The sequence below is a fragment of the Rattus norvegicus genome, chromosome 17 (genome assembly GCF_021556685.1).
Source record: "Rattus norvegicus strain SHRSP/BbbUtx chromosome 17, alternate assembly SHRSP_T2T, whole genome shotgun sequence".
NCBI classification, from domain to species: Eukaryota; Metazoa; Chordata; class Mammalia; order Rodentia; family Muridae; genus Rattus; species Rattus norvegicus.
Genome location: NC_141550.1, coordinates 28,656,066 through 28,679,230, shown reverse-complemented (window position 1 = coordinate 28,679,230; position 23,165 = coordinate 28,656,066). Strand labels below are relative to the sequence as shown.

The 23,165-nt window shown below is 42.4% G+C and overlaps 2 protein-coding genes across 44 annotated transcripts in view; one reads left to right on the top strand and one right to left on the bottom strand.

Annotated features, from left to right (window-relative positions):
• Lyrm4 (LYR motif containing 4) overlaps positions 1–15,822 on the bottom strand; it is a 115,427-nt gene extending 99,605 nt beyond the window's left edge. Inside the window, 1 exon segment of one of the 2 annotated variants that reach the window (NM_001400908.1) lies at positions 15,370–15,822. In NM_001400908.1, the coding sequence (NP_001387837.1) occupies positions 15,370–15,455 (86 nt within the window). In that variant the 5' untranslated portion in view covers positions 15,456–15,822. 2 annotated transcript variants of the gene reach the window in all.
• Positions 15,823–15,929: 107 nt separating this feature from the next.
• Fars2 (phenylalanyl-tRNA synthetase 2, mitochondrial) overlaps positions 15,930–23,165 on the top strand; it is a 434,171-nt gene continuing 426,935 nt past the window's right edge. For 27 of the 42 annotated variants that reach the window (XM_087590592.1, XM_087590590.1, XM_087590589.1 and 24 more), the window contains exon 1: positions 16,137–16,268. The gene's annotated coding sequence lies outside the window, so the exon portion shown is untranslated. 42 annotated transcript variants of the gene reach the window in all.

The following is a 23,165-nucleotide window of genomic DNA, read 5'->3' as shown; positions in this document are numbered from 1 at the left end:
TGTGTAGAACATTTATTTCCACTAGTTTTCGGTGCATGTGGGGGTGTGTGCCTTTAGTACTCAGGCCACTAAGGCCAAAGAAAGCCATGAGAAGTCCCCAGAAGAAGGCAAAGGGACAGAGCATGAGCACTAAGAGTGGCAAACCAAGTCGCTTAGGTAAGTTAAAGTGGAATGGAATGTCCCAGAGTTGCGTGTGAATACTTGACAAGACTCACTGGATTTTAACAACTAGTGGACAATGCTAAGATATCTACTTACCAATCTCCAACTCCAAGTCAGAGAAGACGATAATTTTAAAGGAGAAAGAACTCGAAGCAGATGATAGGGAATGACAGACATGTGCTCAGCTGTGCATATTCTAATCCCAAAAGAGAGAGGCTACTTCTCATACAGGACTGTTCAAAAGGATAACCGAGCATTAACAATCCACAGCTCAGTACGTGAACTGTGAGTACAGCCACGAGGAGCTCAGTGCCTGACAAGCCTTTTCTCATTGAATCCTCACACACTGTAACTCAGACAGATTTGCCCTAGTATGTGGCAGTGCTGGTATCTGAACAGGTGACTATCTTTCAATTCTGAGTTATCCCACCCAAAGTTAACAAACTATTCAATACTTGATAAGTGCCTAGCCTAAGCCAAGCCAGGCCGTTACTCACTTGAAAAGGCCTTATAAAAATGATCTCTAGCACAGAAAAGCTTTAAAAGGTCATCTTATCTCTCAACACTGTCAAGTATTCCGACAAACAGTTCAAGTATTGGGCCTGTCTTACAAAAAGACAAGTGGCTGAGAGCCTTATCGGGAAAGAGCTGTTGATATAAGCGCCAGGAGTAAGTGAAATAATTGAGTCTAATTGCTTCAAAAGGAAGCAATGACAACTGAAGAGTTGTAGAGCAATGGGGTTACCACAAGAAAACACACCTTGGGGACCAAGGCAAAGTTCCTGAATTTTGGGGTAGCACAACCCACTATATTTCTGTTCAAAATTTCTGTTCATTTCTTTTCACGGTCCAGAGGTCACAGTCAAATGGGTCACTAAGGACGCTGGGCCACCTGGGCATCTCTTCCACTTGCTTTAGCACCTTCTATACGGATAAATCACAGACATGTGCAAAGGTTTGCCTGTTCCTCAGTTTTCTCCTTGAAGTGATCCAGCTCTCCATACACTAAGTGTTTTTTTCCAAACCACTCATTTCTAAAGATCTAAGTCAGTTAGAAACAAATATGACAGAGGATTAATATTCTACTTGAATAAACACCATACATTAAGTCAGGCAAAACAACAAAGACTATGGTAAATCAGTCAGTAGAGGCACGGACCAGTACTTTACAAGAAGGACAGAGCTCTATGAATGGCCAGCCCTAGGAAACACTCAAGAAATGCACGAAGTACCACTTCTTTGGTCTTCAGTTAACATTTTTAGAGAAAGCCAAGGAATCAAGTCACCCTGCTGTTGGGAACATGAGCTGGAACTGGTATAATGAGTAATAATACCCCTCTAGTTTAGTCCACCTTTGGTGATCTACCCCATGGAAGCAAGCTAGAAAGAGTTAGATGTAGAATACTTATTACGGATATACCTTTATCATACGTAGGAAAAATACATGTTCAACGATGGAGAAGTGGCTACATAAGTTAAGACACTAAGCTTCTGAGATAAATATTTTCAAAAAGAAGCCAGAGGTTTAAAAAGTGTGACGTGAAAATCCCCCCTTAGGCAACCAGGCCTATCCATACAATCAAAGGTCTACTCGCTCAGCTTCTTACGCAGTTTCCCAGAGTCAAGCTCCTGGAGATACTTCTAACACCAGGACAACAGGGCAATGGTCTTGTGTTCAGCAGGGTTCCGGAAATAGGGCTTCAGAGCTCAGGAGAGATACAGGCTGCTGATGAGCGACAACCACAGGTCAGAAGAGCTTTCCCAGTGAAAGCAATAGACACTGAAGGGAAGCTGACCAGAGGCCCGTGTCCTACCAATACAGAAGAACAGGCAAGGGAAAAAAAAAATCTAAAAACAGAATAGGGGAAAGAAAGGTCAGAGGCAGGCAGGAAAGCTAGAAGGAAGCAAAGGAGACTAGACAATCTTTCCAGAGAACGGAGGAGGAAATTGTTTCTGGAGACATCCATAGGAGCAACACCACCGCAATCCGGTAAAGAGAGGAGCAGAAGTCTTAACGCTGGAAGCACATTCATGAACAAGAGATTAACAACACAGTTAAGAAAATGTCTTCAATAATAACATAATATGCAAAATCTTTGGAATATAGTTAAAGTCATACTTACATGAAAAATCAATGACAAATATTAATAAAACACTAAATTCAGCAAACATTTTTACATTCTAGAAAAAGTAGTATTTTGTTTTCTCATATTTCCCTATGAGAAAATAGAAAACAATGTATTTAAAATTAGAAAATTAAAAAAAAAAGTCAAGTGAAGTTAGTTTGTTTTTTAAATAATGTGATAGTATCTTGCTTATATATTAGAGAAAACAATCACAAGGAAAAAAGTGAGGAAGTCTGGAGGTTTGAAAAATGATTTGAGAACCAGTGTGAATACATTTCGGGACTTGGCAGGAGAGGAAGGCCGTGGAGAATGGCAGTGTTGAGTTGCGGGCGTGTACAGGGCGAACACAGGTGTGCAGTAATGCTGGACGCAGTTCTGAAGCAGAAACAACAGGGCAAAGAAGAGGCTCTCCAGGGCTCGAAAGAGGGAGCTATGGATATTTCCCCCAGTAGCCAGTCAGCTTCCTCTGAAGGACACGAGTACTAACCCAAGCAGTCAGAAAACATATGAGCAAGCAAACAAACCCACCCTCTACAAAGTTACAGTGAATTAATGAACAATAAAATTGTTGTGCAAATATGAGAAGCCATGTGCAAACCAGAGTATATTCTGAACGATGTGACCTAACAATTTCCTACAAGTGCAATTTCTGGGTAAGGCTCTCTAAGGATGCTTGAAAATAAGATTATCGTTTTAAAAATCAGCAGGCCAGCAGAAGTGGGCGGGCACACCATCTTGTAGCAGGTGCTCATTTCTGTCCCTGGGGGAATGGCTGAGGTGCGCTTCTGTCTTGGCATCCTTCACAATGCTTAAAAGCACTTAAACTCTTCAAATTTTAACTTCTCGTTATCACTTGGGTCTGTTATCAGTCACTGAAATTTTGTGCCAACAAGATTTTCCAAAGTGTTAACCAAGTGAGCACAGTAAGGGCCACTCTTGAAATGGCTCTGCCATGTGTGCACCCGGTGATGTAGACCAGGTGGAGGGGCGCGCGACCGCGTCTCCTCTGCCCTGAGCTTTAGACTTACAGCACTCTCAAAGCTGTAGTCCCAAAGCTGGTAGCTGTGCTATCTCTCGTTCCCCTCTCATTTGTCCTCAGACTGGGATAAGAACTCCAGTGTTGTTTGTAGAGTCCTGTGAGCTGCCCTTATGAGGAAGTAAACAGAACACTCTAGTAATTTCTTTATGTCTAGAAAGGTTTCTTTAGTAATTAGTTGCATTTCTCTTACAAGTATTTTGACGTAAAGGCTCCATGGTTAGGGGTGAGACTTCCTGTCTCTACCTCAACCCCTAAGAGATGAGGCCTTGGCACAGCACCAGAAAAGCAACCTTATACTTTCATTGTTTAACAGGCCTAAATATTAGACAGCAGAATATAATTTTTTATTTCAGAATTATAGTTTAAGCTAGCAAACCTAAGACACGGCCTTTAAAGTATTTAAAATTTATGGAGAATAAAGAGCATTTAACGGACTCTGGAGTTTCCACTTTATGGGAGAAAAACAGTCGAATGAGCAATGGAAGTCTTCCCTGGTCAATGAACTTGAAAATTCATTGAAATGGCCTATCAAGTTGAAACGCCTTCCCTTTTATCCTTCGTACTGCCATTAGTTACCAGACACTGGCACTGACAATAAGTGCGTAAAGAGAGAAAAAGGGGGCGTGTAAGAGACCTAACAGTGTCCAGTGCATTATCAAGGATAATTTACAGGTGGCAGGATGCAGAACAACCTCCTCCTCCTCCTCTCTAAGGCTAGTTGTCAGAATAACCCAAAACAAAAGAAACCCCTGAAGTGAAACCAACCAACCAAGCCACAAATCTAATCTACAAAATACCACAGGGATACGGTCCGCCTGCAGGATGTGAGGGTAACTGGCCTTGAAGTGTATGAAGACTAGAGAGTATGGTCACAGAAACCAAGGTAAGAGGGAGAGTTACAGTTCCTGTCAGCACCTGGCCGCTCCCATGCTGTAGTCACTAACTCACATAACCAAGCGCCATTTTCTCTTAGAGCTGCTCCTGGAGGCTGAGTCAAACCTGGTGGTCCTGGTGTCAACCGTTCTGTCTTCTAAGCAGCTTGCATGCTTGCAAACCTCATTCCAGGCTTTCCTTTTTTTATTTTCTAGATGTTTTTATTTAAAATAATCACATACAATACTGATTCCTCGGTAAAGAAAAAGCAAATTAAGCTAAGGCAAGAGCTAAAATCATCTTGAGGCTCATGAGAAAAGATTGGAGTTTCCCTTCTTCCTTTTTCTTGTTTTCCCCTCCAGCACTAGGGAACTGAACTTGGGGTCTCACATAAGCTGGAAAAAAAAATCATACTACTATATCCCCAGTCCTGGAAGTCTTACTGAGAATTTAGAACAAAATGAAACAACTCCAGACTAGGTCCAAGGAAGCTACTCCAACATGGCACATGACAGTGTCAAGGTAAACCGAGGCTACTCAAGACGCCCCTGCAGGGAAGTCTGTCTGTATTCATGGTACAAAATTATTTTCTTATTGGAGAATTTGTGTTTATGGGCTATCAATGATATCCAAACTCTTACACATAGATACATAGGTTAAGTCAACAAGCAAATTTATGAGTACATAAAGGAACATTCAAGGGCCCCATCAACACTCCATATTTTATTCAAACAAACTGACTTGTTCTCCCCCTTACAAAAGCAAATGATTTACAAAATTTAATTCAGGGAGAGCAGTGAAGTGAATGTAGATCTTTGAGAAGAATAAAATGTTAATTTTATTTGGTATAGTTTTTGCGTGATAGGAAAGAAATTCAAATTTTGACCCAGGGTTAATCCTTAATATTCTGTCTGAGTAGCAGGGAAGTAATCTATTAGATTTCTGGTTTATAAGCAAATTCAACATTTCTTATGTAGACAAACAGAGCGACATTTCAGGCATAAGCTATCCACAGTCCCACACTATGTCCTGGGGGTGCCTCGTCTTCAGCTTGCGTTCATTTGGGTATATCCTACTCAAGCTTTCTTGACAAATTTTAGTTCTTTTGGGAAGAATTGTGCTTCTATTAATCATTTGTGCTTCTTTTTACAGTCTGACTAGGGGGAGCAAGACATCCTGGCTGTAGCCTGGAGGATGCCTGACACAATCAAGAGCTGGTGCTGAGTGACCAACAGAAATTGCTACCAAGCCCGATAAAAACCGATGGGTAATAGAGCTCATCACTGTGAGGCTCCAAAGCCAGCCAGTGAAGGGATATGTAAGAGAGACTCCATGGAAAATAAAGAATTTATGATCCCAGACAAAGTCAGGAGAAGTCAGTATGAAGTTTAAGCATGAGAAAAAACCAGAGGTCCAAGCTTCCTGGGAAGGCACAGCAGATTAGGCAGGGTGCAGCATTAGAGTTCATATCTGCTTATCTTCAGATGCTCTTAACAACCGCAGAAATGCACAGGAGGACCTTGAAAAGATGAAGGTGTGGTTCAGGAGACAAGGATTAACTCCAAGGAAACATTAAAAGACATAGGGTTGAAGTCACTGTCACTATGGGGATTTGGGGAAAGTGGAGTGAGAGGGGAAAGACAGAATACTGGGGCCTCCACTGTCAAAGGAAAAGAGGCAGGGGAGGAGCAGGGTCAGCAAACTGGGGTGGCCATGAGACAGGGGTTCCTGCTGTCTCGTAAGGGAAGGCTGGAAGGTGACATTATACCAAATGAGGCCAAGGCAAAGATAACATGAGGATCCTTAGGCCAGCCTATGGTGGAGTGAGGAGAAGAGACGAGCAAGGCAGAGCCTGTAGAGATCAGTCCTTGCCTGCATCCCAACAGCATAGGCCACGCGTGGTTTTAAAAGGCTAGAGGCTCTTTAGAGAGTAAGGCCACGCTACAACAAAACCTGACTTTCTGCTTCGAGCTTCCTTGGGTGCTGTTCCTCTCAACATCCTCACTGGCCCCATGGGGTAGAGCCCAGCACAGGAAGACAGGAGTTCTGGGGAGAAGCTCAGCACCTCAGCAGGGAGGAAGCTCACACTGCTGGAGCCAGTCAGGCAGAGGGTGCACTCTGGGCCAAAAATGCTTCTCTCCAGGGAGGTAAACAGGTCTACCATTGGCTGCTCTTCAGAACTCCTCCTGGTTCTGCCAAGGTGGGGCATTGGCCCGATTAGTAGTCCACTACTGAATGCACTCCTGCTCCAGCACTTTAACCTTCCCAGGTTTAGTCTGCTCTTCTATTCTCTGCTAAGATCTGGCCTCTTACCTGTTCACTTCTTGGTCTCCTACTATAACTAGAAATATTTTTCGATAACACTATTCCCATCTCTTTGCTGATATTTTGGAATATGGCAATGTAACCAAGCTAATTTATTTTCAATTTATGAAATGACATCATTTGTGAGAATATTGCCATAGGGTATATATAAACAATTCAAAACATTTACTTAGGAGCTCTTACACCAGGAGAACAGCTGGGAGCAATATCTATTCACCCATCAACTATGAAGTGACAGCTTTTAATTATGCTTTACCCCCTCTCTTAAAAAGGTCAATGCAGGGAGAGCTGTCTGGCAAGGGGAGATCCAGAGCTGGGATGTCTCTGACAACAGTGTACAGGGGTCTGATTCTTCCCACGGATGGAGCTGTGAGCCTCTAGCAGCTGCTGTGGTCAATACAGCTCTGTGATTAAGGCCGAGGCAAGGTTAAAATACAGTTATTTAGGAAATTCTGACATGTAAAGTCAAGGGACAGTAAGTACACTGCCCTCCATATCTGGAAGGTTCTGCATCCAAAGATTCACCCAGTACAAACATGTTTGATAATAAACAATCAAAACAAACAAAAGCAAAACAGTATATGGAGTGAACATGTACACCTTTGTTATCTCCTCAAAATTACAGTGGCCCCAATTTCCACAGCATTTATGCGATTTGCTGTAAGGGTCTGGAGCACTGGAGATTCTGGCATTCAAGATGGGCCCTATAGCCAGTCAGCCATGGAGAGGGAAATGGCACAGAAAGAGATTCATCTTATTAAACATGACGCCAAGTAGGGCTTCTCAAGTTTGTTCTCATCCAGACAGGGACCGAGTCAGTGTATCTCTTTCACAGAGAAGCAGAGGGAGGAGGCCTTGTACATGGAAAAGTCTCAAAGGAGAGAGAGCAAGGGAAAAATATTTGAAGCACATTTTTCTCTAGGCTAACGAATGAATTTATAAAAGAATCTAAAACAGGCTATGCTGCACGGTGTGCCTCTTCCCTCTGTTCAAAAAGAAGAGAGAAAAAAATAGAGGATGGAGCCAAAAGGAAGCATTAGATTCATCCTTACTCCCTAAGGTCAGGAGAACGCAATTCCCTTTGAAGAGGCCATGGATTAACACTAATTACTATGGAAATGTGACTGTGTGACAGCAAGCAGAGGTTAGGAAACAAGAAGCAGCTTCTGCATTTCAGTTTTCTAATTAATTACAACAAGGAAGCCAGTTTTCCCACACATTACCTTTCAGACCTGTTCTTCTAACCTTTGAAAACTGACCATGAAACCAACAGCAGCATGTCCGGACAAATGTGCACCGTTAAGACATTGCGAAAGACAAGGAGATTTTGCTCATCAGCTGAGATGCCTCAGTATTTGGGGTTCTCTTCCCCAGCCCCCAGACTTTCACTCTCTACTACAGAAAAATTTTCCAGGGAGGGGGCTTGAGCATGGTAAGCACAGCCCTATGACCAAGCTACACTCTAACCCCAGGAAATCATGTCTAAGAAAGTATATTTCCCACTTCCTGAATTTAGTCTACTTAAAGCACAAACCCTATTAGCATGACACTTCTACCCCTGCTTCAGTGGCAGACCAAGTCTAAAGGACTCAGGGAAAGGTGAGCTGAAGGCATTCAAGTAGGAATTTTGAAAAAAGGGGAGAGAGTCCACTGTCTGGGACAGCTGGTCATGTCAGTAAGAACACAGGACGACTTATTTATTTCTAATCCTACGCCCCCTCTCTGGGGGAGCAGCTCGGTACTGGCTTCAGACAGAGGATTGGAAGTATCTTACTGTCAGGTAGCATGAGGAACCCAGAAAGCCACAGTGACAATGTCAATGTGATTAAATGTGGTGATATAGGACTGAGGAGATAGATGGTCAGTCAGTAATGTGCCTGTTGTGTGAAGAACATGAAGACTTGAGTTCAGATCCCTAGCTCTCACATAAAAGCCAAACATGGCGGCTTGTGCCTGTAACTCCAGCACTGGGAATTTTGGTGGAGATCCCTTGGACTTATTGGACAGCCTAGCAAAAATGAGTTCTAAATTCAGCAGGGGGTTGCAGAGCATTCTCTGAAAAGGTCTATTAGCAGAATTCTGAATGATGTGCAGGGATTGGCTAACGGGAGCAGGATTATAGGAACTAATACATGATCACACAAAGACAAAGTCTCCCTGATAACATGTAAGGAGCTTGTTCGGACTGAAGAGTAGGAGAGAAGGCAGAAGAGTGAATGCACGAGAATTTTCCAGGAATTAATTTCCAAAAGCTACACAGATCCTTTGAGAAAGGGGAGAAGGATTGGAGTTTTGGGTTCAAATTCAAGTCTCCTCTGCTTTTCATTTAGCAGAAATTATCTGGGAACTGCACTTAGTTAAGTGTACACTACACAGATGAAGAGGTTGCCAGTGTAGTTTGGAAACCTCGAGGCAAGGAGGGCAGACACAGAGGGCTGGATGGCAGCGTATATACACAGCTATTTAGGTGAGAAGTCAGTATGGGCTGGCTAAGGTGCTGAGCGAGAGAGAGAGGGGATGTGCCTGAGAAGGGTCCAGGAAGACTGTAAGCAACTAGGGCTAGGAAGGAGTCCTGGATGAGTGAATGCTCATGCCAGCTCTGTGTGGCAGGTTTGATGTGGTAGGGGGTACAGGAATGACTTGCAGACCCAAGTCAGATGCAGAGGCTGGCTGTTGCAGACAAAACTGTGGGTGGGCAGAATACTAGCACAGAAGGCTGCTAGTTAAAGGGGAGCTCTAGGCTACTATTCACCCACTGGGGCTTTTCTTCAAACTTTCCGGGTCAAGGTCAGGGCCAACAAGCAGACAGTGAAAGCTTCACTAGGTCCTTCAGTATTCAAGCCTGGAGGCCCAGCACAGTGCTGGAACAACTCTATCTGCTCCTTCAGGGGAAAGGATCAGGCCTTCTAGACTCTACATCACTCTAGTGCTCAGAAATAACATGCTGAACTAATAAAAGATGACTGGACAGCACTGAGCCAGTGGTTATGTCTGCCTCAAACCTGTCTGTAAGGGAATACTTCCTTATTTAATCTTGCATTTTGTTTAGACAAAGGTAAAGATAATTTCAGGTCAGACATTTCTGCCTACAGAAAAGTTTTTTGGTATACTAGGATGAGTCTCAGCCATTGGATGTGGGGAGAGATAATTATTTAAGGAAAATGGTGGCATGGATAGACAGGAAAAAAACATATGAAGTCATTAAATGAGCACAGTAAAGAGGGATGTTCAACAATTATAATGAATTGATAATATAAGCTGAATAAACTAGGCTAAAGAGGGGATTAAACACATTTCAAAAATTACCCCAGAAACAAAAGACTACATACAAGGGTAATACATTAACAGTGCTGAATGTGGCAGCAGTCATTAATTAAATAAAACAAATAATTACCCTGAGATCAGATCAATCAAATCAATGAGAACTGGTGAACATTAACAAGCAAATTTCTAACACTAACACATATAAGACACAATTAGAGAAAGAACAGTGAGAGAAGGTAGAAAGGGCTGGAAATGTAGGGTGTGGACCACCCTTTGTCCTTAGGGACACTTGTAAGGTGCCATTGTTGAGGATTGTGAGAGGCAGTAGATTTTCTACAATTTTGTTTCCATCATTTTCAAACAGAACAGCTTGTAAACAAATAGTGTTACCAAAGTACAATGCAGAATACGTTTATGATACTTTATAAGCATCCTAGTTACTTGGAGTAGCATTTTGTAATCTTTTGTTCTTTATTCTCTACCTCCATTTTCTCTTTGTTTGATTATTTTGTTATATTAGTTTAAAAATGCTAAGCTGGAGTATAGATAGAATAAATACAATCGGAAATGCTTTCAAAGGCAAACAAACAAAACAAACCAAAGAAAAACCCCAGCAATGATGCACATAGGTCTCGTGTAACCAGACCCGGGCTTGAATTTTGCTGTGTAGATGAGAATGACCTTGAATTTCTGATCCCCTTGCCTTCACTTGTTAAGTGCTGAAAATACAAGGGAGTCACACTGCTCCCTCCTGCCCTAATAAGATTTTATACTGGGGACCAAAACCAGGGTGTTGTGCATGTCAGGCAAAACTTTACCAGCTAAGCTTTATCTCCAGCTCTGTCTCTAACACTTTCAAGGTATCTTCTGCTATCATCAGTCCACAGTAAAACGAATACATTCTTCTTATCGCCTAAATTAGAAACTGCGACTTTCTCCAAGTATTTTTCAAAATCATTAACCAATATGACAAAAATTAACAACTGTAAGAGAAAAAAACCCACTGGTTTTTGAGACTCTAGCCACAGTTAGTGATAATAATTAATCTTCCCCAAGTTTCAGCAATCATCTTTTAGCGCACATGAATGGCCTTCAGTTGTCTGTGGGGTACCACAGCAAGACCAGCACAAGCATTCTTCCCAAGGAAGTGCCACAGGCTATGTATGAGCTCAATGACATGAACTCAGAATATTAAAGCAAAATCTGCAAGGAACTTTAATAAATCTAATAAAGCAGTCGTTTTCTTTTAAAAACTTTGCTTTTGTATGTCTTCCAGTAAAAAGGCAGTTTTCACCAAGATGTATAATTTGATCAGTGTTTCATAGTAAAATTCTTAATTGGCTGTTTAAAAGAGAATCTTATGTCTTCTCCAGTAGGTCATGATTTACATAAGTCTTAAAAGCATTATTTCAAGGCTTAATGTGAGGGAAAAAAGATTTCCTCCTTTAAACTCAAGGGAAAATATCCTTAACACTCTTAAGGGCATACAAAAGGTGAGCGCTGTAACCCAGGGTGGAATGTGAGCTCCTCATATGTGGAGGCAGAGTCTGATCCTTAGCACCCAGAGAAAGAAAGAAAGAAGCAGCAGCAAGAGCACACAATGAGCAGGACACTCACTGACCTGCTGGTGATCGGGCAGGTAGGCTCTGGGGAGCTCTAATTCAGTCAAGTGGGAAGAGGTGAAAAACACCAGAGGGACGGAGTTTCCCACTCATCAGAACTGCTGGGTAGCAGGAGGCTACGGTCTGACAAGAAGCCCAACATGGTCCTTGGAGGACATTTATAGAAATGAAGGGCACTGCAGGGCACATTAGTTTCTAAGTAAGAAATGATACAGTTAAGATCCAAGTGGAGCTGAGTTATGCCTGGAGGGTTGAAATGAGAGTCTCAATGTCATTTAAGCATATTTTTTGACAGCAGTGTTACAAGTAGCAGTCAAATCATCAGACATATATCCCCAGATTTTCTGATGCAAAAGGGGCCGCCACACATGAAGAAATATGAACAGTTATCTTGGAAATTCATAAGGAAACATATGTTCCAAGAAATAGGATTTATCCAATGTGAGGATCCAAAATGACCATTGTGGTTGCTGTTCGTCATCAGACCAAAGTATTATCGTTACAGTACAGGTCTTCCAAAACGACAAGTGACAAACTGTCTATTAAACAACCTTAATAAATATTCTGCAAAATAAATTAAGTATAAAAAGTCTAGATGGCCACTTTTATCTCTTACTTTATGTACCTAGGTCAGCTTCTCCTCAAGCTGACTGATCATACTCATTGAAGCCTACAATTTAAAATGTTAAAAATAAGAAAAAGAGGGCCAGAGCATGATGGGGGCTCCCTGGACATGGTGGTTCAGGCTGGGGATCCCGCTGGTGCAGATTGCGACTACTTGCTTCTACAGGGTGCCCTGGGTTCACTTGGGGGACATTCCCAAAGTGAGAGAAAAATCTCTTCAGATCAGCTCTTTCTTTACTGTTTCAGTCAGTTAACGGCAGGGTTTCTGTGTCTCTCCTTTCCAGGTCTTAGGCTTAACCTGACCTACACTCTAGAATCCCTTTGATTTATTTATTTTTTCCTTATTTTGGTACCCATAGTGGTTTGACTAAGGATGGTCTCCATAGGCTCATATATTTGAATACTTAGTCATCAGGGAGTAGAACTTTTTGAAAGGATTAGAAGGATCAGGAGGAATGGCTTTGTTGGAGGATGTGGGTCTTGGGGTTTCCAGAGCCAGGTCCAGTCACTCTCTCTCTTCCTCCTGCCTGCAGATGAGGATGTAGAACTCCCAGCTACTGCTCCAGCACCACACCTGCTGTATGCTGTCATGCTCCCTGCCAGGCTGATAATGGACTGATTCTTTGAAACTGAAAGCAGGCCCCAATTTATTGCTTTCTTTTTATAAGAGTAGCCTTAGTCATGGTGTCTCTTCACAGCAGTAGAATAGTGACTAAGACAGCGTCCAATCATCAGTCTTAACACTCTCCTTTCCTACTTACCAAGTCTGTTTTCTTATGTCCTCTAATTTATCCTCTGCACCACTGCAGGCAATGCCCTCTGATATCGCGACTTCTAGTTTGAGATTTTTTTTATCCTGCAGCCCAAAGGACCTTACCTAATCCTCAGAACTGGTTGTTGCTTGACAACTTGAAATCACAAAAGGAGTGGCTTGGCTACCTGTTGTCTAAGAATGAAATCTGGGTTCCACAGCAGAGACTGCAAGCCCTGCTATGCGTTGCCCTTTCTACCCTGTTTGCAGAGTTAGATTCTCTAGTGCTTAGTTTTGATTGGTTCATGAAAAATAGTACATCACTAGGTTGTCAAAAATCAATGTGCTAACATACCTATGGAACAGAACACAGTGCCATAAAGAAGTGACCAATGGGTACTCAGTGAATGACTTTGGTGGGCTGAGAGAAGAGGGACAGGGTATCTTTGAATTCTATGGGGGCGTTGTAAAGGCAGACTTATTTTACACGAAGCAAGTTCTACTTTCTTGGGACATAATGCTGGCAGGGTTGTCAGGTTTTGGATATCTGGAAAAAGTGACCACCAGATTCCTGTGGAAAATACATCGGTGTGAGGCACAGACTAAGAGCCTATCAGCATATAGTTGCTGTGCTGAAGCTCATTCTCTAGTTTCTGTTAGGCACAGCCTAGGTTTTTCTGTTTACTCCTACAGTTTAGGAAAACTTTAGGTGTGCTGGCTCTTAAGTCACTTCCAGATGGAAATTTAGAAATGAAAGGGCCCTTAAGAGGCTGTCTAGTCCAGTGAATTAGTTTTACCACCAGGAAAACTGAATCCTAGAGTCTCAGTAACTCCAAGGTTCCATATCCTGTGAGGGCTGCTACCTGTGTTTTATATAACTTGTTTCCAGATGTGTCCCCCAGTGTGAGCTTCTGCTTAGTCCTCGTTTATTCAGTGCCTTTTTATTTTTGAGACAGACGTCTTCTAGAGTGTAAGGACCACTCCGAGCATTTACTTCCAAGTCTCCTGTGGTCCATCACTGGTAAGCAAGTGACAACAGATATTTATGGAGACTTCCTCCAGGCGGTTTAGCGCTTATGCCCCTGTTCCTCCAAAGCCAACACCATCACACAAAACCATGTTTCATTTAACCCCGTGCTTAGTGGTATGAGGTCACTTGTCTAACCCATGTGCTGTCCTCAGTTGATATGACAACTATATTTTCTCAGCGTGTTTCTGAAATATGAATTACTGTTGGAAAGGTTGGTCGATCTGTCTACAGGCTAAAGTTGTGCATAGCCTGCCTACCACAGGGCCCGGCAGCTCAATCCCTAGAGAAGGGTGCACCCTAGAACCAGGTCTGTTTCAGGAGTTAACCGAAGAGACCCCCAGCCCATAGCCTAGTCAGTCACCCATGGGCATAATGCTTGTTAAGTAACTGAAACACTTGGGAAGTAACTGCAAACATTCATTTAACTGGGGGAAAATGACCTGGTTTCATCACATTCTTGTTCTGAGGAGTATGGTTCAATCTCGAAGGATTTAGGTAATTAATCAATAAGACATCAAATCTCAGAAAAACCCTAAAGGCTCTACAGAAATGTTGGGCCAGAAGTTTCAAAGCAGAGACTATGAAGGTGAAGGACTCAAGGTTGAGTGTTGTTGTCCTTGTTTGTGTATTGTTCTGTTTCTTGAGACAGGGTTTCTCTGTGTGGTCCGTGGTGGCCTCAATTTCAGAGTTCTACCTGCCTCTGTCTCCTTCCCCAGTGCTGGGGTGAAAGGTGTGTACCAGAACCACATGGCAAGTATAAGGGGTTCATACACACGTGGGACAACAGGCCAAGCATGGACAAACGGGCTGAGTTAAAATGTACGAGCTTTAGTGCATGAAAGTGTGGTGCACACATACTACCTCATTAACATAATTTTTGTGTTTATGTATAACTTAAACTACACCCAAGATTTAAATGTTTTTGAAGAATTGATGCTCTAGTCCCCTTGTGATTTGTCCTAGACTCTAGGATCTAGAAGGAAGATCTCAGTTCGGCGAGGCAAGATCAAGTAAGAACTCAGTTTTTAAAAGCTTAGCAACAAATTTCACCTTTAACACTCCTTGTATACGTAGCCTCTCTCTACCATCCTTTAATAAGAAAGCATCTGGTACTTGGAACCAAAGTCGGGAATTAAAACACCAGTGAAATGAAAGGGGGCTGTAGGGCAAGCCTTCAGTTTTGTGGCCACGTGGTCTGGACCGACTGCTTCCACTCTTGTAATCTCAAGGCAAGTTTCATGTATGCTGTGTTTCCTTGTCCTAACTTCTCACTTCAGCTTCGCGTCCATCACTTCGAACCTCAGAAACAAGGCACAGACCAATGGTCCTAAAGCCCCTACGTGGGTGTCAGCTCAGGGAAGATGTCCCAGGACTTGAAGGGCAAGTACTTGGCTCCTCCCATCCCCGGCTCTGAGGGTCACACCTGGGGGTGGGTAGTTGCACGTGAGTGTCATAGACGTGGAGCCTGTCACTATCAAAGGTTGTGGCCGCCTGATCCGCGACCCCCACAAACAGAGTTGGGCACCCGATTCCCGGCCTTCCCCCCGGGTCACCTGTAATTGTAGGCGCTGAAATGCTTGCTCTCTCTCATCATCGCCCGGTACAGATCTAAAACTTGTGCGCGGCTGGAGGCTGCCATGTTGGAAACGAAAAAAAAAAAAAAATCAAAACCTAACAACAAAACCAAACAGGTCCTTCTTCGTAAAGGTGCCAAGTTTAACTGAACAGAAATGTCAAACGATGCAAAAAGCACGCTGGAAGGCAGGAGCAGCGGCTCGGCCTGGCTTGCGGCCTGGCACGCGCCCCGCGCGAGAGGTGGCGCCGCAGGCAGGACGGAGGGCAGCTAAGGGGAGGCGCCCGTAACTTGGACCCTCTGCGTTCCTCTCAGGCTGCCCCACCGGCAGGAGGCCAAGCCGTCCAGTCCCAGGCTCGCTCCTCCGGAGGACAGTCGGGCTCGAACACCGTGGCTCACAGCCTCCTTATCCTTCCGAACCGCCTGGGGGCGTGGCCTGGACCCTTTTGTCTCCGGACACCACGCCCCCTACACCTGCCCAGGCCCGGTTGCCTGGGTGACGAAGCGCACCCCTTAGCTCCGCCCTTGCCCGATTCGGCTGTCTTTGTCACTGCCTGACCTGCTGTGCGCGACAGCGAGGGTGACTTTGATTTGACTCGGCCTGGTTGGAAGCCTGAGGTTATAAGTGTCATCTTGGTTGGGGGACGCAGCGCCAGAGGTGCAGAGGTGACTAGTTATTGACTTCCTGGAGCACCGGCTTTTCTCTGGGCGAGCGGCACAAGGGACCTCGGGCCCGGGCCTCTTTCCGTCAAGATGGCGGCGCCCAGCGCGCACAGTGTCTGGGTAGCTTGAGGTTAAGCTCAGCGACTACCGATTGAACGTGTGGCCGCGTTGCGGACTTCGAAACACCCGCGTTTGTGTTTCCCCGGCGTAGGCTGGGTGAGTGCTGGCCTTGCTGCAGAGTTGAGGTGTCAGGTCGCCTGCTGTTATGCATTTTGCAATCGGCTGTGACTTCCATTTCCGGGATATTCATTGAAGGGGCTACACTATTTTTTGTTTTTTTTTTCTTTTTTTCTTACACTTTTTTTTTTAAATTTTTGAGACAGGGTCTCGTTTTGTAGTTCAGACTGCCTTTGAGTTCTTGGTCGCAGCTTTCCCAGTGTTGGGATTACATGTGTGGGACACCATGCACTACTTTTTTGATTAAGAGCACACAATTTAGCAGTGTGTAAAAAAAAGCTAAAAGTCTCGACTTTAAATGTCATGGTTAATTAGGGAACTCTTAGGACTTTAGGGGGTTTCTTAGGCATCCTTTCAGACCCAAGACAAGAACAGGGTTTTCCTCAGCATTTAGCTATTAGGAACCAACTTACTAAAGTAAGTTTCTTGGTTTGTTCCTTGATTTTAGGACTGTGCGAAGAGAAGTTTCCGATAATTCTGGTTATTGTGTTTGGAACGCACTTGTTAGTTTTGGGTCTTGTTTTATATTAAGATCTTGCAATGATCCATTCCTTTCATATCCCCCGCCTCTAAACACAGCAAAGAGTAATTTCTAAAGGCAACTTACCATGCCTTGTCGTTTGTTTTAGTGTATCAAGTTTTGAAACGATGCATGTTCTATTCGAAACAACTTGTGTTTTCAGGATCATTAATGCAGGGCACTTTAGTGTGTTTGCAACCTGTTGTCCTTGAATCTAAGTGTATCTACTAGTCTTGATGTAGTGGTATTCAAAGATATTCATGACACAGTGCTTTTAGAAACACTCTTAAGCCCTTGTTTGATTTTGTCTTAGTCAAAATAGATTTTTAAGTTTTAAATTTAATTTTTAAATAAAGAAAACATAACTTGCCCCACTTTTGTTCCCCTTCTGTTTGTTTGGTCCAGTCATTGACTCAAGTTTAATGAGATTCATTGAGTTTTATTTGCAACAAACGTCTTAAGTGGCTGACAACTGTAAAGTAGGTTTTCAGGTTATTACAGAGTCAGAGCTGAGCTGTGGTCTCTTGAGGTAATAACATATTGATTGCTGTTGATATAAAGTATAAGGCATGAGGAAAAATTACACATTGCAAGTTACAAATAGACAGAATTACCAGAGTGAGAAGGATGTAGAGTTTTAATTTTTTTGACTTGTCATTAAAGAGTGGTGGATACATTTTAATGTATTTTACTTTAATCTTGAAAGTGAACTAGGATAATTACTGTATGCAATTTATGCCAAATTACAAAAGAGTTAATTTCTAATGTATACAATAATTTATCTACGTGGTTTATCTTTGTGTGATCAATTGCAGCTTATAGGATATTCAGAGTTAAAATAGTTTGGGCAGTAGCTCTGTCAGCAAAAGAGCAGTTGAGAGTAGGAAACTGATAGCTTCTTAATGTTAGGTAAAATTTGTCAGAGGCTATGGATTTGGACTGGGTACTAGCATTGAACACAATCGACTAATGAGAGTTTAATCATAGTGATTAAACATTATTCAAGAGGTCCTATAATCATTTCAATAACCTACTTGTAAGCTATTGAGTAGATGATTATGTTGTTGCCAATGACATTTTCTGTAAACACTTTCAGATCACATTGTTAAGATCTATCACCTACTTGGTTTGGTTTTGGATATGTTGCCTGATTCTCATGCCATTTTGTTTTTCTTTGTTCAAATTAATGGCTGTAATATGCATGACATTAGTTAAAGCTATTCAACTCTCTCCCCTTCCCCTTTCTTTTCTATCTTAGCTGTTTTAGTACTTGCTCTGTAGATCAGGCTGAACTTAGAGGTCTACCTGTTCTTGCCTCCTGGTTATGTTCCCTTGCCAGTGGATATTGCTAGGGTGGTGAAACTTGGATCCCTGAGAATTAGGGCCATTAAGGTGGAGGTTATGTTTAGGCTGGCTCTGAAGATTCAGATTTGAGCTGGGCCTTGGGAGCAGAACATTTAGAGGCATGGAAGTGGAGGTGCTTTCTTAGAGGAGAAAGCATTCCTTTTATCTTGGAAAGAGTGGAAGGGAGACTCTCCTGAGGCTAGAGAGAATAAAACCGTAGCTTAAAGACTATGGTAGGGAATGGATTCTTTCCTTCCAGAGCTCAGGGTAAGGGCATGCAGTGAGAAGACACTAAGTCATCTGAACACTCATGTGATCTCAGGCAATTATTCTGCAAGCTGTGAGGGGACAGCTTTTACCTCGAAGGAAAGGCAAGCTGAGACAGTAGACGGTTTAGCCGGGATTGGACAGTTGAAAATGGGCCTACTGGCTGCTGGCTGAGCGTGTGTCCTGTCTAGCTGTACTGCTTGCTCTTATACTTCATACATATGGTCTTCTGTGCCAGCTTCAGGAATTTGAAATTGAATTGATTCCTCTCACTCCCTCTTGCTCTCTCTGTCTCTCTTGTGTTCTCGCTGTCTTTCTCTGTCTCTGTCTCTCTCCCTCTCTCCCTCCCTTCCTCTTGTTTTTCTGAGATAGTGTTTCTCTGTGTATCCTGGCTGACCTGTAACTCACTCTGTAGACCAACCAGGCTGGCCTCGAACCCAGAGATATACAGAGAATACCATCCTCTTTTTATTACTACATATGAAGGATAGCTGTTATGTTTTTGTGTGTCACGTGTATGAGAATGATGCACTAATCAAACTAGCTGTAATAATAATAGCTATTGACTTATTTTCTCTTACTGGGCTTTACTAGTCAGTTTACTAACATCCCATTTTAGTAATCTTTCTAAAGATAAATTTGAACTTGTGATTGACTCTTTTGAATGATGACTAAGAGTGTTCACTTCCTGTTTGTGCCTGTCAGTTGTTTACTGAAAACACTTGAGCTTTGCTGTGCTGATCCTGTTAATGTTTGTCAGTTACTGGAGAAATGCTACCTCAGAGTCTTAATGTACTTGACACTTAGTGTCTGCATTATTTCTACTTCTGGGGATCAAAGCCAGGGCCCTGTGTATTCAAGGCCAGCATTCTCCCATCGATCTATACCTTTAGCCTGTAGGTCTGTGATATTACAATAACTGATTTCTCAGTAGGATATTATGTCTTTGAAATTATACTGGAGACTCTGATTAACTAGAGAGTCCCTGCATAGAGTTCATGCATGATGCCTTTGCCACCACAGTGAATACTTTTATGTGATTTAATATTTCATAACGTATTAACCAAAACGTTTATTTGCTGAGCACAGCAGAAGAAATTTAGCTTGTAAACTTGTTATGTGTGTGCACTTGTTAGCTTGAATTAACTCATAATGTTTAAGTAATACGAGCCTTTTGTGAAGTGGATTACAGAAATATTGGCAGACAGTACTACAGAGTTAGGTTTGGTTAATGAGGATAACTTTATTGGGAAAATTATCATCATAGTAATTTTCAGAGAAACATAAGTTTAGAAGTAGTGCTATTGGAGAAAGCTTAGCATGTTGCACACTCTCTTTCTGAAGCAAGCTTGCTTGCTTTCTTTCTTTCTTTCTTTCTTTCTTTCTTTCTTTCTTTCTTTCTTTCTTTCTTTCTTTTTTTTTTCAGAGCTGGGGACCGAACCCAGGGTCTTGCGCTTGCTAGGCAAGCGCTCTACCACTGAGCTAAATCCCCAACCCCTCTTTCTGAAGTTTTTGAGACAAAGATTCCATGTGTCAGCTTTCTGTCACTTAAGCAGTATACGTGAAACAATCTAATGATAAGTAGGAAAGGTTTATTTTGCCTCACGACTGTGCTTTAAGTCTATGGAGGCATATCATAGTGTGAGGGTCTTAGTTTTATTATTGGTGTGACGAAATACCATGACCAAAGCACCTTGGGAAGGAAGGGGTTTATTTTGGCCTTTGCTTCTACATCCCTGTTCATCATGAAGGAAACCAGGGCAGGAAGTCAAACAGGGCAGGCACCTGGAGGCAGGAGCAGAGGCAGAGGCCTTGGAGGAGTGCTGCTTACTGGCTTGCTCCTCCTGGCTTGCACAGCCTGCTTTTTCAAACATGCCTGGGCAACCTGCCAAAGGGGTAGCATCACACTCCTAGAGCTTGCATCGGGGCCCTAGGCCTATCCACCCTGAATTTAATGTCCTTCTGCTTTGAACGGCTGAGAAGAGTTCTGAAGTGGTCTTTTTCTGTGTCCTTGAGAGATGTTTAGAAATAAAATGTTTGTTACAGGGCCCGTCTGTTGTATATTCCTGCAACCCCCCCCCCCCCCATATATATTATTTGTTTTTGTTACACTGTAGACTGTGATTTCTGAGCCTGTCTCCCTCTGACACACAGCAGCACTTCAGGATGTAGTCTGAACTCGGCACTGACTGCAAGCCCCTGCCTGTTGTCCCTGGACAGTTCTCCAGCCTGTTCCATCCATCATTATTTTCATATGTGATTTTCTAGTTCTTTTGAACTTCTTTCCTTTCTGCCCCATACCTAGGCTGGGCTAGGCCAGCTACCTTGAATGCTCTTCCTTCCTACCGTAGTTAAAACTACTATGTGAATGCACCTTCTTTAATTGAAGCACATCTTGCACTTTGATGTGCCTCAGAATTGTATAGTGCTTTTTCAGCTGAGAGTGACAGGACTTACCACAGACAGCTGAGTCATGCCGAGTCACACCTTTGCAGTAGTTTTGTTGATCCCTGTGACATCAGGGTTCTGGTTCCTGATGGAGCCTTACTGTTGCCTGTTTGAGTGCCATTGCCAAGGACCTGGTTTTCTTCTTTTTCCTAACAAGTCTTCTCAATGCCTACTTAATCCCTCAGCTTTCAGCCTATCTTGGTTTGTACCACTAATACTTGCTGGGTGCTTATTTCTAGAACCTGAGAAGAAGAAGGGGGGCCAGTCAATTTTTTTCATTCATTGTCCTCATCCATGTTCATTCATCTATGAGGTGATATGACATCAGGAACAGGGTTATGATTATTTAGTCTGAATCACCTGCCTGACTTAGAGGCAAGGTGTGTACAGCTGCTCTCAGTGGGTAGGCATGAAAGTTGGGGGATGAGTATGTTGGTGTAGGCCACACACTGAAATACAGATAGTGAAGACAAGGGGGTGTTTATTGTAGAGAGCCACGAAATTCTCTAGGGTAGTCTTGCCAGAGTCGCAGGCTTCTTTATGTGGTTATTCAGTTAATATTGTTCTTGGACATTAGGCTGAAGGTTTGAGAATAGGTACTGTCTCTGCTTATCACCCTTCCCCCAATACTTCATATTAGCTTTGTGCATAACGTTTGATTAACAAACACCGATGGTTGAATGAACTAGTAAATCTACTCTTAAGCGGCTCACCTGTGAAAATTGGCAGGCGACTCCATCATGCTGTTAGTTGTCTGTGAATTTGACAGAATTTAACTGCTTTTCCCTGACCATTGCCTGGGTCCTAAAAATGAAGGGTCTTAGGCAGTCATAGTAATTCAACCTCCTACACCCTCAGGTCACCTTCTTCCTCTAGCTTGCCCTCACTTCTTAAAGATTCCTGTGCCCAAACAGCACTGCTAGCTATGGACCAGCTGTCCCAACATATGAGCCTATGAGGAATATTTTACACCCAAACCATAACACTGTTATAAATAAATTCCTTATAAATAAATCTGAGTTTCTTGCTTCAGCTTTTTAAAGGTTTGGTTTAGAATTCATTGCTACATATTTTGAGGTTGTCTTTGCTACTTAGGAAGTTTTAGGATATTTTCATTTATTTGTTTTACAGAAATCTGTTATGTATACACATAGATTAAGATCCTTTTTACTTAAGAATGTTTGTACATAAAAACATCTCTAGAATAACCACTCATCTCTCACAGACTTCACTTGATTTAAGATCATTTAGACTAAATGTCATTTGTTGAGTGACTGTTCCTTGGTTGTAATTTAAGTCACACCCTCATGGTTTCATTATGGATTTTAACAGCTAATTCTTTCCCTTATCTCTGTGGTTTAAAATTATATGTCTGTATAATGATAGGTTATTAGTGTCACAAAGACTTGCTGAAGAATAATGATATTTATTGCTAATAAGCTGGAAGCTTTGCAGTGTCAAATATTTGTGCCTTACATGCTAGAAGTTTATTAAAGTGATGGGTATGTAGATGACTTTGAGAGGTACAGAGGTGACTTTAAGGGGTATACATAATTTTATAGGTAAATGAAAGTTTTATTGATGTTTAAAATAATACATCATCCATAAGATTAATTACAAAGATAATTGGGAATCAATAATATGGTTGAGCAGTTATTGCATACAAATCCTTACATAGTCACTGTTGTATAAGGTTGTGGTTCTGACAAGTATATGGCCTTAAGGATCCTGTCCTTCAAAAACCTTGATTTTGTTTTTTTTTGTCAGGCTTGGACACTCTATTTTAACCTATCTAGTCTTACACTAGCTAAGAGTTGATTTCTACATAAGTATGCGAATCCCACAACAGAAGACCATGTCTATTTTGTTCATCACTGTAATCATAACATAGATGCTTAGTAACCATTTTATGATGAATGAGTGGATGAAAGAAAGGAAGCTTTAAGTCTTTAGATTCTGCGCCTCTTGTCTTTCTGATCATTGTAGGTAACACGCACTGTTTCTGTGTGACATAGTGTTTGTTCACTGCTCTCTGTTGGTCAGGGCTTGGGATAGATTTTATTGTCTCTGAGTGTATTAATGGGCCAAGCATCATGTTCTTTTAGGAGAGAAGTGCATATTTTAAGTACTTTTTACTCTGGTATTTTATTCTTAAATTTGTGTTATCTTTAAGCCTGCTTTATTGGCACAATTTTAGTGATTTTGAGTGAAGTGTCTGGTACACTCTCATAAGTTGTTGACACTGTCACTTGCGATGGAGGTACTCCCTAATACATCCTATGCTATGCTATTAACAC